The 15,271-nt window shown below is 35.7% G+C and overlaps 1 protein-coding gene across 1 annotated transcript in view; it reads left to right on the forward strand.

Moving 5' to 3' along the window:
* DNAH6 (dynein axonemal heavy chain 6) overlaps nt 1-15,271 on the forward strand; it is a 206,349-nt gene that overhangs the window by 162,974 nt on the left and 28,104 nt on the right. The window contains exons 64-69 of the mRNA XM_051974340.1: nt 1,068-1,203; nt 3,486-3,634; nt 4,483-4,673; nt 7,214-7,374; nt 11,952-12,040; nt 15,004-15,150. Of these exons, the coding sequence (XP_051830300.1) occupies nt 1,068-1,203; nt 3,486-3,634; nt 4,483-4,673; nt 7,214-7,374; nt 11,952-12,040; nt 15,004-15,150 (873 nt within the window). The remainder of the gene's footprint in view (nt 1-1,067; nt 1,204-3,485; nt 3,635-4,482; nt 4,674-7,213; nt 7,375-11,951; nt 12,041-15,003; nt 15,151-15,271) is intronic.

The raw sequence follows: 15,271 nt of genomic DNA on the forward strand, positions 1-15,271 counted from the left end.
TTTTCATTCTTTCTTAATTAAGACCTGCATTGCTCTATTAATTCAACCAGCCTTCCTATTTTTAAAGTTTATTTAGCTTCAGAGAAAGTGAGGAGTGAATAATAAATGTACCTGTCTCCAATCTCACACTTAAGAAGCAATCTGGTGGGTGTGGTAGAGGGAGAGCAGTCTGATCTATTGTGTCATTTACTTAAGCTGAGCAAAAAAAATCATTTAGCATCTTGGTATCCTAGGCAACTCTCCAAGACTAGGAGGTGTCAGTCTGTGTTGGTGGATAAATTTGGCCCACCTAGCAGTTTCCCATATCAAAGGAAACAAGTCCAGTCACTATTCCTAACCAATTGCTAGCTACTGGAGGAGGATGTCCAGCTCCTGACCTACCTCACCCCTGTCCACCATATTTTTGTCTCACTCCAGTACCATTCTCTCTCTAGCCCTCACCATCTATGGCCTACATAATTCCCCTGGAAATCACAGAGACTAATTCCTAGAAGCTGATGGATTTCATATGGAGGCTTGGGTGGGGAAGCAAATTTAACTCTCCATGAGAACACCTTCACAAATTTTAAAACAGTGATTCTCAGTCTTTTGAGCTCAATATCTTTATACTACTAAAATTATTGAGGATATGTCCAAAGAGTTTTTGTTTATATGTATTATATTTATAGATATTTGCCATATTAGAAATAAAAACTAATTTTGAATTTGTAGTCCATCTGAAAGGGTTTCAAGGACTTCAAGGTTTCTTTGGACCACACTTTGAGAACCACTGGACTTTGTGGACATGATAGTGCAAGAAGAGCCTTCCTCATTTTATTAGTAAGAAAACTAAGATCCATATAGTTAGTTAGATGCAAGGATCAAAACTAGAACTCAGGACTCCAGACAGCCAGGCCCAGGACACTTTCAGCCCACATGCTTTTCACTAGCTGGCCTTCTTTTGAGAAGACACTGCTAGAAAATCCAGCATTTTTCCTACTTGAGCTAGTCATTTCCCTTAGGCAAGAGACTGAGTTTGTTATTTGTCTTTGTCAGTTATTGTTCCTTTTGCCTTCTGTTCACTACAGGAGCGCCCTGCCAAACCTGAAGTCCCCTGGCTCCTTGATGTTATTTGGTTTGCTTGTTTTGACTTGGAAGAAATCTTTCCAGCTTTTCAGGGAATTTCATTCCAGATATTGATCTCTCCCATTGCAATCAAACTCGGTAATGTGACAGGTTGCCAGGGTTTTCCCAAAAGGGTCTCCTTGGGGCTCTCTACCTATTATCAACCATGGCATCTAAGTAGGCACTTAGTAAGTACTTGTTAATGAATTAATTGCAACATTGGTCTTTTTTCACTGGGAGATTTCCTAATCCTCAAATTATTATTTGACTTCTCTTATTTGATATTGTCTTTCTCTACTATATTCTTCAACAGGTAAAAAAAAAAAAATTCATTGTTTCCATCAATGACATTTCCTTAAATAATGGAGAGGAGGGAATTGGTTAAGAATATTAATTATATACTTTGTACCAGGTGCTAAGTGCCAGGAGAAAGCAGTAAAGAAAAAAAGCAAAAACAGTTCCTGCCCGCGAGGACCTTACATTCTAATAAGAAGGAGCTTTACTTATTATCAGAAAAGTATTTCCTTGGAACCAAAATCTGTATTAATTTTAAAATGAAAACAGAAGTCTTCCCACTAAGAACAAGGAACCAACATCTAAGATCATCCTCTTTCATCATTACTATTTGAAATAATTTTATTCCGTATCATTATTAAGGGTAATAAGTAGAAATATAGTGATAAATAACTAGAAATAGTGAATTCTTTTTATTTGGAATTAAAGTTCTAGATATAATAGTAAAGCAAAAAATGAAATAGAAATATATAAATAAAAGATATCTCTATTTGCTGATGTTTTGATGGTTTATTGGGAAACCCAAGAGACTCTAAATGATCAAATGAGCTTTAGCAGAACAGCAGCCCTGACCCAGATGAAAGAACCCCATTCATAGGCATTAGTTTTTATTATATTGGGCTGTCAAGTACATCAACCTATCAAAGGATGTGATACATACCAGAAGACCAAGATGTCTAAGGAAGGATATATGGACTTATGCAGCCATTGTTTTTGCCATGACCCTGGTACCTGGTGGCTATGATATTTATTACCAGCCCAGATTATACCACCATATTTATGATGGCAACCACAAATTGAGACTTTTCTAATTCTTACGTAGATCATTGGGTTGGAGATTTTGAGCTAGAGAAGACAAAAGAAATCATCTTCTCATTTTACATGTGAAGAAACTGAGGGAGGCCCATGGTAATTAAGTGGCTTACCGAAGGAACTCACAGATAATAGCAAAGCCAGGATTTGAACTCAGATCCTGGGACTCCAAGTTTGGTGTCTTGCATCACACCTCATTGCTTCCCCTAATGACATGAAATTGTTCTCAATTCTGTAAAAAACATGGAACTTTCAAAAAAAAAAAGGGTATAATATCAAACAGCCTTATCAGTGTATCTGATAAAGGCCCACAATTCACCTTTGAAGGGATCCTACAGAAATAACTTAAGTTTATGACTTCCTGCCCTTATAAGCCAAATGACCAGAGGGAGGTATATAGAGAGTTTTGCCCTTGGGACTACCCAGTTTTGACCTTATCCTCTATGGTATTTTACCACATCATCTCTCCATTTGAACTATCACTTCCATTTTCTCCCCATCAGAAAATCCAGCTCTACCCCTATAACCACCCAGCACTGGTCTTAGCTCGCTCACAGCACTTTTTGAACATCTCCAACGATTCCACTTTTCTAGCTTTCCCCCTTCCAAGCTTTCCTTTACATGTGGACTCCCTTTTTAGAATATAAGCTCCTTGAAGGCAGGGACTGTCTAGTATACTTTTATTGGTAATCCCAGTGTCTGGTGCCTTGTAAGCACTTAAAAATGCTTTCTCTTATCTAATTCCTACATCAAACATTTCCTACCATCCTCAAAAGACAGGATATTTCATCAGCCCATGTTAGAATTCATAAAGCATCCCACTCAGCATTAGGAAACCCAATGTTACAAGCCGCTAGTGAATATTGCCTTTGTATCTGCCTTATCAATATATGTCCAAATGAATAAGTGATGACTTTAGACCACTGGTTAAGTGGCCTTTGGGTTAATATGGGAGTTGGGACACCCATGCTAAGGAAAAATCAAAGAAATTCATAGAGAAAACAACATTAGGTAGCTAGAATACAACTTTGCCCCCTCACATGGCAGCTACTATATTACTCTCCCTTGATATTTATGTACTGTACTCTTATTTTTAATCTCAATTATTCATATGTATCATATTCCCCCTCCTCAACTAATGATGGAAGAGAGAATGTCTTAGTCTATCTTCCAAAGAATTTAGCACTTAGTAGGCCCATCATAAAGATTGTATTGAATTGAACCATAATCGTTTTCTGGTTAAAAACTAATATTCATTCTTCTCCAAAATTTAGGAAATTTTCAAACCTATATTAACCCCATATACTGGGAAGGCTATGCTGAAGAAATACCAGGTCAAGAATTAGCTGATTCAAACTATTGGAATGCAAAGTTGACCATGTTTCAGAAACTCATTCTTATTAAATGCTTTAAAGAAGAAAAGGTAGGATTATGATTTCATTTTTAAAGTCCCAGAGAGCATTTTTCTTGCCCTGTCCCACAATTTGTGATTCATAGATTAGTCTGATTTACTGTGTTGTTTCAATAGTAGCCATGGGCCTACTGCATCTCATTCTAAATTTCATGTACTAATAGAGTTAGTGCTGTAACTAAGATCTGAACATCAGATTATTTATCTTGAGTGATTTCAAAATTATTCATAAAGATTATCCCAGAGCAGGGATTCTGGTATTCAGTGACTAAGAGCTCTCTAAGGTAGTCACAGATATGTAATATAAATATATGTATATATATATTTATATAATATTTAATATATCTCATATTATATATAATATAAATGTAGAAATAAATACTATCATGGTCTTATGTCCAACCAATAGAAAAAAAGGAGAAACTGGGAGCAGCTAAGAAGATAATATGAACCAACCAAGAAAGTTGGGAGCAACCTGAAGTAAAATAGAACACTGAATTTAAAAATTAGACTTGTAGGTTACCCTAAAAATTACCTTGCCACCAGGAGCCAACAGCTGCTGGCAAAACTTCCCCAAACCCCCTAAGTCAGATTATAAAATAAATAAAAGCACAGTACAGCACAGATCGTGTTAGTTTGTATTTTCTAAATAAGTGGGCAACTTGGTAGTGCAGCCATTTTGCCCTGTTCTCCATCTTCAATCTTCTTAATCATTCTGCCACAAATTACACTATTGACCACCTTCTCCCTCAAAAGAATGAGGTACTCCATAGTGCTGAAGAGAAAGTTCATGTGTCAAAAGAGAAAACTTTTTTTAAAATTTAATCTCGTTTAAAATATATGTCTTTTAAAATTTCCAGGTGGTTTTTGCTGTAACAGAATTTGTGATAGAAAATCTAGGGAAACAATTTATAGAGAATCCACCAGTTGATCTAGCAACTCTCTATCAAGATATGTCCTGCTTTACCCCTCTGGTATTCATACTAAGCACTGGCTCCGATCCAATGGGAGCTTTTCAGAGATTTGCAAGAGAAAGCGGATATTCAGAAAGGTAAGGGTGTGACAAGGAGGATGATGATAGCCAACATTAAAAAGCACTTTAAAGTTTGCTCATACTAGGTCTTTGTAATAAATTTTCTAGCTAAAAATAAAATGTGAAAATTACATGAAAAAAAAGTATGAGAACAACTTTGTGAAGGTGGATGCTGTTATAATACCCATTTTTCAGAGGAGTTTACTGAGGCTGAGTGATTTGAAAACCCAGTGTCTGATGCCAAATTTAAACCCATGTCTTCCAGATTACAAGTTTAGCTCTGTATTATATTCTCTAGTTGATTTTTATTCCATTCAATATAAATTACAACTCTAGTTCATCTATGCTCTATGTATATGTATGTATTTGAGAAAAACAGAGACAGAGAGAAATAGAGGCAGAGAGAACTGAGAACACAGAAAGAGACATTGTTAGAAAGGTAGAGAGAGATAGAGACAGAGAGAGATGTAGACAGAGACACACAGAGAGAAGGCAAAGAGGAGAGATAGACGGACAGATATAGAATCTCTGCTGTGGAATCCCTAAATAAATGCAATAAATGAATTATAGATAATTTTTCTGTAAATTGCTTTTTTGTCGTTTTAAAAATCACTTTTTCCAATAAAGTCAAAGTTTTGTCCTATTAGGAAAGTGTTTTTCATTTAACCATGTAAGAAGAGATTGGGCTAGAGATTTTTTTCTGCTACTAGATTAAAATACCTTTTTAAAAACATCTACTAAAAAAGTATTTGTTATGTAAAGTAAGAAGTAGGTAGCACAGTGCATAGATCATATTACTGAGTCAAGAAATCTGAGTTCAAATCCTGCTTCCAGCAGGACCTTTGTGACCTTAGAAAGGTCATTTGCCTACTTTGCACATCAGTTTTCTCCTTTGTAAAATGGGAGGATGGAGGTCCTTTGCAGCTCTAATTCTGTGATCCTAAGAAAAGGAAAATGCAGCAGTGATCAGAGAGTCAGCAAGACAGCTTCACACATGCGCTGGATGCATTATTTATCTTCTCATTGCTCTCATCAGCTTTCTGGGACCATAGGTTGCAGAGAAGAAAGCCAGAGGAAGTTTACTCATTTAGGAGTCTTAGACCAATGAAATCTTTTATCAAAATAAGACTGTAAGACAGCAAACAGTGATTGGAACTTCTGACTTTCAGAAGCTGCTATCTAGTCTTTTTCCAATCATTTTCTGATTCTTTATGACTCCATTTGGGGTTTTCTTGGCAAAGATAATAGAGTGGTTTACCTTTATCTTCTTCCACTCGTTTTATAGCATCAACTGAGAGAAAACTGAGGCAAACAGGTGACTTATTCAGGGTCACACAGCTAGTGAGTTATCTGAGGCGGATTTGAATTCAGGAAGAGGAATCTTCCTAGTTCTATGTCCTGTTCTCTTATCCACTACACAGCCCACCTGCCCCTAGTTTCATGATATTCAAGATGATTAAATAAATCTTGTTCAACTTTATTTTAAAATTACTAACAAATCACAATGAATCATGAATATTTCCAATTTATTTTCCTACCTTCATGAAGATGCAAAGTTCATATTTTAACTGCCAAAAAAAAAAAAAAAGACAAAGGAGTTCCTACACATTCCATAATTTTCCCTTCCTAATTCATACTAGGTCCTTGTAATAAATTTTCTAGCTAAAAATAAAATGTGTAAATTTTATGAAAAAATAAATTTTCTAGCTAAAAATAAAATGTGTAAATTTTATGAAAAAAATAAATTTTCTAGCTAAGTATGACCCATTCAAGAAATAGGCCCTCAGAGGCAATTAGATGGAGCCCTACAGTCAAGAGGACCTAATTTCAAATCCAGACGCAAGACACTTAAAAACTGTAACTCTGGGCAAGTCACTTAACTCTCATTACCTCCCCTCCCAAGAAAGAAATAGATCCTTGCTTAAGAGTTTTTTTTAAGGCTTCATGATGCTATAGAGTGTTTAATTCAGGAGATAATATTGAAGATGAGATAACTATGGGAGCAGATAACTTTAAAATGTGAAGTAGAATAATTATGTAATATTAATTCTTCAGGAGATAATATTGAAGATGAGATAACTATGGGAGCAGATAACTTAAAAATGAGAAGTAGAATAATTATGTAATATTATTCTTTTCCCAGAATGTTGGACTAATTACTAGATCCAGGAACTATTGGCCTATGAAGCCATTTGTTCCTCCCAGAGAATTGCTGACCTTGGTTGGGTGTTCACTTGTTCGCTAACTTTGGCTATAAGTAATACCAATATGTGGGAGCAAGACTGTCCAAGTAGCATTAGGAGGCAAGATCAAGACAGTGGTATAAGATCCCCCAATTTCTTTTATTTAATGAGATATCATTTCTTCAAGTAGATTTCTGATTTACTTGAAGAATTTTACAGAAAGTTTACAGACTGAATTTCTCTTAATGGAATTTCTACCTGGTATCCAAAGTAATATTTGGGAAGACATATTGTCTGCCTAAAATCTTAACGTGTTTATTCTGTTTCAATATTTGCAGTAAAAAATGATTGAGGGAGATTTTCTGTTTCTTTCAGAGTGCAATCCATTTCATTGGGACAAGGCCAAGGACCTATTGCTGAAAAGATGATTAAGGATGCTTTGAAATCAGGAAATTGGGTATTTCTTCAAAACTGTCATCTTGCAGTATCATGGATGTTGGCTATGGAAGAGCTTATTAAAAGCTTTACAGAACCAAGTATGTTAACTACTTATTGCTTCTTTCTGTTTAAATTTAGAACAAAATCCCCATAAGCTTTTAATGGTAGCATAATACTAAGAATGAAAAATAAATGGAGTAGGGTGTCATGAGGGGTTTGATGAATTCCTAGAACTCCTAAGATGGCATCTTCCACATAGATGACACCAACACCATCTTGGGTGGCTTACACATGGGCCAAATTCCCATGGCACTTGGATAATAATAAGCATTTTAAGGTTTCCAAATCTCATTTAAGCCTCCCAAAAACACTCCACGAGGGAAGGTCCTGTTATCTCCATTTTACAGATGAGGAAACTGAACTTGGGATTGGGTTCTAGATCTGTGACTTTATTGACTCATTATAGGAACCTTTCTTGTGAAGGAACTTCCTCCATCAATTAGGTTTGACTTCTCTGCCACTTAAAAGTCTTAGAGAGCTCAGCTCATATGTTTTAAGAGATCAAACTAACAAGTTACAATCGTCTTCTGGTCATATAACCAGAAATTTTAGTCAGCATGACATAGGGAATAAAGAATTTTATATATATATATATATTTATATTTATATTTATATTTATATTTATATTTATATTTATATATATATATTTTACCATGTTTAACATATATTGGATTACTTTCCAACTAAGGAAGAGAGGGGGTGAGAGGAAGGTGAGGGAAGATTTTGCAAAGGTTAATGCTGAAAAATCATCCATGCATATGTTTTGAAAATAAAAAGCTTTAATAAAAATGTATACAAATACAAAAAAAGTACTAAGTGAAAAAAATCATGGTTTTTTTCAAAACTCTTTATTTGTAACAGTTTTCTCTGATCTACAAAATGGATCCATCTGTACCTGCAGGAAGGAGCAGCATCCTTCTCACTCCAGCCCCCACTTCCTTTATTCCTACCAGGTGATCTTTAGGAACAGTTCCCAATTAAGGGACCCAATTTGGAATGCTAGAATTTGTTCCTGCCTCATTTGGGGATCTGTTCTCTGTTCTCACTGTGCTTGAAGCAGAGGGTTGTCTCAGATACCATGTTCTACCTTTCATTGAGCCTAGCTAGACAAGCCAGACCCTGAGGGGTTGAGAATGGCAGTGTTGGCTGCTAATGAGGTATTAAAGAGTAAACCATAAAGATCTGTCTCTTAGAATTGGCTGCTTTGCCCCAGGGTGATGCTCCCAAAGACCCCTGTGCACTGAACAAATCCCATTCAGACAGACTGAGATTAAATTCTGTACAAAATATAAAAATAAAAATCTATAGACTAGAGACAAGGAGCTCTCTCATGGAAGAGTCTCTTAATTAAAGTCATTCTACTATTTTACAAAGCTGGACCTTCAGTCATTCCTTTTTACTGCATCACACCAGACATCATTCAGTGGGTAGCAATAAAACTTTAATAAACTCATTTTTCTTGAGACAGAGCTAGGTTACTGAGGCTCAAGCCCTGCTTCTAACATGCGAGGCAGAGTTTCAAAGTCTCTCTTTTGCATATATATCCCTGCCCGGCGATGGCTTTGAGCACAAGCTCACTCATTCTTTGTCCCTGTGTCCTCAGTGCACATAGTAACACTAGAATACAGAGAACTCGACCTTTCACAAAATCCAAGTCAACATGTTGGAATGTTGCTATGTCAGGAAGGATTCAGCATTTGAGAATCTTGGTTCTGTTATTTCTCATAAATCACTTTCCCTCCCTAAAAAACAGTTTCCTTCTCTGTTATGAAAGGGCTGGACCAACGGCCTCTGGAGTCCCATTCAGACAGAATGCCACGATCTCATGACAATACAGACACCAGCCCATCCGTGTCTTAATCATCCTGAACTCCTCTTAGTGGAGAATATGGCCAATACAATACGGCCCTTCCTTAGGTTTTGTAGCATTTCTTGGATCCCATTGCAGCACTCAGGCAATTGATCCGTTGACTGTCCCTCTTGCCATCTCCCTTCCTATCATCTGTTTCCTGGATGATAAATAAAAGCGCACTTGTTAAAAGGAATATAAATTCCTCATTACTTCCCCAGTTGCATGCCATGCCATAAGCAGCAGCTTGCCTTCCTTATAGTGGCTGGTCACAGTTCTACTAAGGAGTCGCTAGGGAATGAGTCCTGGAACATGTTTCAGAGTCATCCTCCAGCCTCAGATGCAATAAAGAAAAATTCTAGTTCATAGTTTCACCAGCAGATGAGAGAGTGGGTGGGCATTTTAATTTAGTAACTATTTATTATATGTCTACTATGTCCAAATCTGGTCTCAAACACTTCCTAGCTTTGTGACTATGGGCAAGTCACTTAATTCAATTTGTCTTCGTTTCCTTATCTATAAAATGAGCTGGAGAAGAAAATGGCAAACCACTCTAGAATCTTTGCCAAGAAAATCCCAAGTGGAGTCACAGAGACTCAGACACGATTGAAATTACCGAACAATAAACTCTCAGCATGGTACCATTCATTCCTACATTCCTTATGAGTCCCAAAATATAGTGGAACTCATTTCTCAAAGTGACATTTGCCATTATTTTATACATTAAGGTTTTGCAAAGGGTAATAGGATGTTTGTCATCATATGATAAGTGAGAAATTTGCAAGGCTAACATTACAGAAGTTATTTCCTCCTCCATAGCTCTAGGAGTAAATTGCAGCTAGATATACCCAGTGAATAATGGTACTTGGGTTTAGCTGGCACAAATAACTAGACTCAACACAAGTGTAAGTAATTGAATTTCCTATTATGATACATGCATCTGAAAAGGTATACCTTTTCCTTTAAAAATGAATCATTTATTACATTAGCAACCATAAATATTAATCTCATGGTAGCCTATTAAAATTCCTTTTTTTAGTTTTTCTGGAAATATTAATAAATATTTCTTCACCTAAAGCCTTTTCCAGATTTTTCCCCTATTTGAAAATTCATAGAAGAATAAAGAGAGAAGGCCTTTTTGAGGGGAATGTATTAAGGATAATACCCTCAGCTTGTCTTTTTGTTGTTTTCCCCATTCTCTGACGAGATTGAGCTGTGCAGGATCCAAACAAGAGAAGGGTCCCCTCTTCTGTTATTTGGAAAAGATTCCAACACTGATCAGAGTTGCCCTTTTACACCTTGAGAAGGACAGTAGTCAAGGAAAGAAATTAGTGGTGGCTACTGTTTTGGAATGTTAACACAAAAGTAAATGTTAATATATTATGACTTTTTTTCTCTGTTCAAATTGTTATATAAATATTATTGAAAATTGTCTTGGCAAAGAAATATGTGCAAGGACATGGAAGGCTACACTGATTTGGATATCTTTTTCTCTAACATAGAAAATGCTTGGATTTAGAATAATGTTAAATAAAATCAATTTATGACAGACTTGTATATAAAAGTGCCAAGTTCAGCATTAATATTTTTTCTTCACAATTTTCAAGGACCCATTTTATGTGACTCTAGCTAAGCTATTTAATCTTTTTGTTTTCTGGGCAGCTCTCCAAGACTATATATTACTTAAGAGGGAATGAATCTATACTGGTAGGGGGACTTTCTGCGTATTCTATGAGTTCATATCCTAAGTACCAATTATAAATAAAGTTACATGTAAAGAACATTTCTAATTATCCAGTATGTTAATTATCCTTCCCAAATTTGTGTCATCTGAAAATTTGCCATGTGTGTCACATAATGCCTTTATTCAAGTCATTGATAAAACTATTAAATCACTCAGGACCAAGGGCAAAGCCATTGGAGACCTTTCTAGTTGACATCTATGACAGCAATTATTGTCTTGGGTCCAATCAGCCAGCTATTTCCAAATCTACCTAATATATTATCATGTAGCTCACATTTCTTCATCTTTTTCACATAAATAGCATGAAAGACTTTGTGAAATATTTGGCTAAAATCTTTGTAAAGTAAACTTCCTAATGCTATCCTACTAGATCATAAAATAGCTTATATTTTTTATTATACTACTTATAATTATATTAATATAAAATAATCATTAATATATAAAATTATAATATTTTATATCATTTTCCTGTCTGTTAACACAGGAAAAAAAGAAGAGGTTAGTCTAGCATAACTTCTTCTTGATAAAGCTAGATTGACTCTCTCTGATCATTCTAGATGTTCATTAACTCACCTCTCAATTTCACATTCCAGAATTTTACAAAGAATCAAAATCAAACTTCGATATATATATTTATAATATATATATGATATATATATTTGGCTTATATTCTCCATTCTCTTGCTCTTATTTTTTTTTGAAAAGGAAATATTTTCCCTTCTCTTTTCCTGCTAGCTTTTCCTTTCTTTATGCTTTCAAAGATCATTAATCAGGCTCAGTAATAATCCCATCTTCCCATTCTTTCTGTACCTGAGCATGTACGTCACCTAGACCCAGTGTTTCGAACTTATCGTAAACAGATTGTCTCTCACCAACATCTTGTTTGATAACACTTTTTCCTGTTCTTTTTATATATAGAAGACAAAGTCCTTTACTTCATGTAACATATGGCTTAGTCTTTCCAAAAGAAGATGTAGAAACACTCATTAAACAAAACAAATCTGTGTGATTGTTTTTTACAGATGTTTCAATTGAGGAGAGTTTTCGACTTTTTTTGAGTTCCATGCCTAGTACAACATTTCCTGTCACAGTCCTTCAGAATTCTGTCAAGGTAATGTATTTGTGAGCATAATTTATCGACAGAGGCTATAAGAGAGGAGGGATTCTTTCATTTTTGTCTTTGACTTTCTAAGTACTGACACATTGGCAGGATTTAAATTGTTGATTGTATCTTGGTTGATTATTAATTACCTTGCTTGAGAGATACTAAAATCATAATCAATCAAGACAATGAAAATGAAGATGATTCCTGCCCTCAAGTAGGCTTAACTTTTATTGGGGGAGAAAACAGACAACATGATTTCTAGGGGAAAGTACTATCATCAGGAGTGACCAAGGAGGAGCCCATGGAGAAGGTGGTACTAAACCCAGACACTATTTTCACAAATGAAAAATTATTTCCAATTGATTCAAACCTGCTCAAAGTAATCTAAACTGAAATAGGACTTCAAGTTGGTCAAGAACTTTGCAATACATTATCTGACTTAATCCAGAAAATAACCTTGTGAAGGAAGACAACTAAGGAGTATAATAAGAAATGTTTTTGAATTTTTAAAAAAATATACACATCACATATGTTTAATGCTAGAAAATCCTGTTCTCCAAAGTCCATAAATACCTATTCTCAGTCCCAGTGAAGACTCAGATTTACTGTTGGGACAGTAATGTGCAAAGGACACAATTGTCAGAACTTTTCTGGGATACCTTTAGACCTTCCCCTGATCTCTGCCTGGAGCAGGGTCCATCTCCAAGTCAGTCAGTAAACAAGCATTTATGAAGCCCCTTCGATGTGCTAGACAGACACTGTGCTAAGGGTTGGGAATATAAACAAAGGCAAAAATTAGGCCCTGCTTTTAAGGAACCCACATCTAATGTGAGTTTGGATGGGAAAACAAAAAAGTCTATGTCTATTTTCACTAGCCTTTGGTTTCCTTCATAATCCTAATCAATTCTAGTTTAATGCATTTTAAAAACTACTATCATGAGGATAAATGGGAAAGAAAAGGGGGAGACTAGTAGAAGGGAGGACAGAAGTAGAAGGGGAAAGGGATAAGAAAGGGGAAGGGCTGAAAAAAGGGAGGGCAGATTGAGGGGGGGCAGGAGTCAGGAGGAAGGAAAGGAAGAAAAAAGAGAAAAGTATAACTTGGGGAAAACAGGATGGTGGGAAATATAGTTAGTAATTTTGAATGTGAATGTGAATGGAATGAACTCTTCCATAAAATGGAAGTGGATTAAAAGTCAGAATCTTACAATATGTTGTTTACAAGAAACAGTTTGAAGTGGAGAGATACATACAAAGTAAAGATTAAAGGCTAAAGCAGAATCTATTATGCTTTAGCTGAAGTTTAAAAAAAATGGGGGTAGCAATCTTGATCTCAGAACAAGTAAAAGCAAAGATAGATCTAATTAAAAGAGGTAAGGAAGGAAACCACCTCTTGCTAAAGGGAATCATACATAGTAAAGTAATAGCAATATTATGTATTATATGTATATATGTATATAATGTATATATATATATATAATATATATATACACCAAATAGTAGAGCATCCAGATTCCTAGAGAAAAAGTTGAGAGTTGCAAGAAGAAATAGACAGCAAAACTATTTTTAAAAATAAATCACTATCATAAAGAGTCTATGGATGAATTGTCTACAAAGGAGAGCAGCACCTAGTCTCAGAATAATAAATAGAAAGCAGAATTCAAGCCAAGAAAAATGATAATGTAGAACCCAGTTTAGAAATGAACTACAGAGAATGTTGGATGACCGTCTGCTTGAATAGCCCCTCCAAAACCAGAATTCAGTTTAAAAAGGACCCATGAAGAGAGGAAAGAAAATACCCAAAGGGGAGAAAGAAAAGGCTACTAGAGGCAAGCCATGGGCATGACCTTGCAGAATGTCAAAAATAGACAAGGCTATTATATAAATAACTGGCTACCTCTAGTGACAATGCAGCTCGAGATATTGCTTTTGATCCAATTTTATAAAAATACAGAATCTTGTTGATATTGTTATTGCATTATGATATGATATTAACTCGGAAAAGGAAAAGAAAAAGGATACATGGGAAGAGTGGTATAATGGATAACTTGGGAGTCAGGAAATCTTAATTCCAGTCTTGCATCAAAAATTTAGTAGCTATGTGAACCTGGGAAAGTCATTTTGCCTCAGCTTGCCCATCTATAGAATCATCATATATCTGTATGTATGTGGGTATCTGTGGGTATGTGTGAGTGCTTTGCAGAACTCAAAATTCCATATAAATACTAGCTATTATGAATAGCCAAGTTAGCTTAGGAGATGCTGATTTCTCAGAAACATGCATAGAAGCATGCTAATCACCAGTGTCACTTCAATGAAAATTATGCATTTACTTCCTAGTTCTAAATTCAAATGTGGGACAATGTACTTTACAGCTGGAAAAGGCAAGGGAGCATGAGACAGTCCTATATGTAGGAGAATAACTAAAAATTGCAAGCCCATCCCAATGGGAAAAGGCTAACCTTCCCTAGTCTCTTTAGACTGCGTGTAAGAAAACTAGTGTTTAATTTATTGCCGAGTCTCTCAGGTGTAAATGTACCATCCTCAACCCTGAGCCCCATGGATACTTCCCATCCCAAAGCCCTGGAAGCTGTATGAATGATCAATGGTTGCCTAGTGCCTTTTAGACAGTAAGTAGATTTATAAATAACCTGAATTAAATAATTACTTAATAATTAAATAATATTATAGGAAGCAAGTTGGTGCAATGGATAGAGCACCAGGCTTAGAGTCAGGAAGACTTATCTTCATGTGTTCAGATCCAGCCTCTCTAGACACGTACTAACTGTATGACCCTAGGCAAATCCCTTAACCCTGTTTGCCTTAGTTTCTTTCTCTGGTAATGAGCTGGAGAAGAAAATGGCCAACTACACTAATATCTTTGCCAAGAAAACCCCAGATGGAGTCATGTAGAGTCAGACACAGTTGAATAGGAGCTGAAATAATTACTAATATATATTTTCTAATTCCAGGTTACCAATGAACCTCCGAAAGGTCTCCGTGCAAATATCAGGCGAGCGTTCACTGAAATGTCATCTTCATTTTTTGAAGAAAATATACTTGGAAGGGATTGGAGAAAAGTTATTTTCGGTATTTGTTTCTTCCATGCCATCATTCAGGTATATTCTCTTTTCTTGTTTTATGTATCAATATCATAGGTCATTGGAGAAAAAAATCAGAGGCTTCATGGAGCAGAACTCTGGACTTGAGGACTTGTGTTCAAATCCTACATGTGACATT

This window comes from Antechinus flavipes, chromosome 2 (assembly GCF_016432865.1).
Source record: "Antechinus flavipes isolate AdamAnt ecotype Samford, QLD, Australia chromosome 2, AdamAnt_v2, whole genome shotgun sequence".
Lineage (NCBI taxonomy): Eukaryota > Metazoa > Chordata > Mammalia > Dasyuromorphia > Dasyuridae > Antechinus > Antechinus flavipes.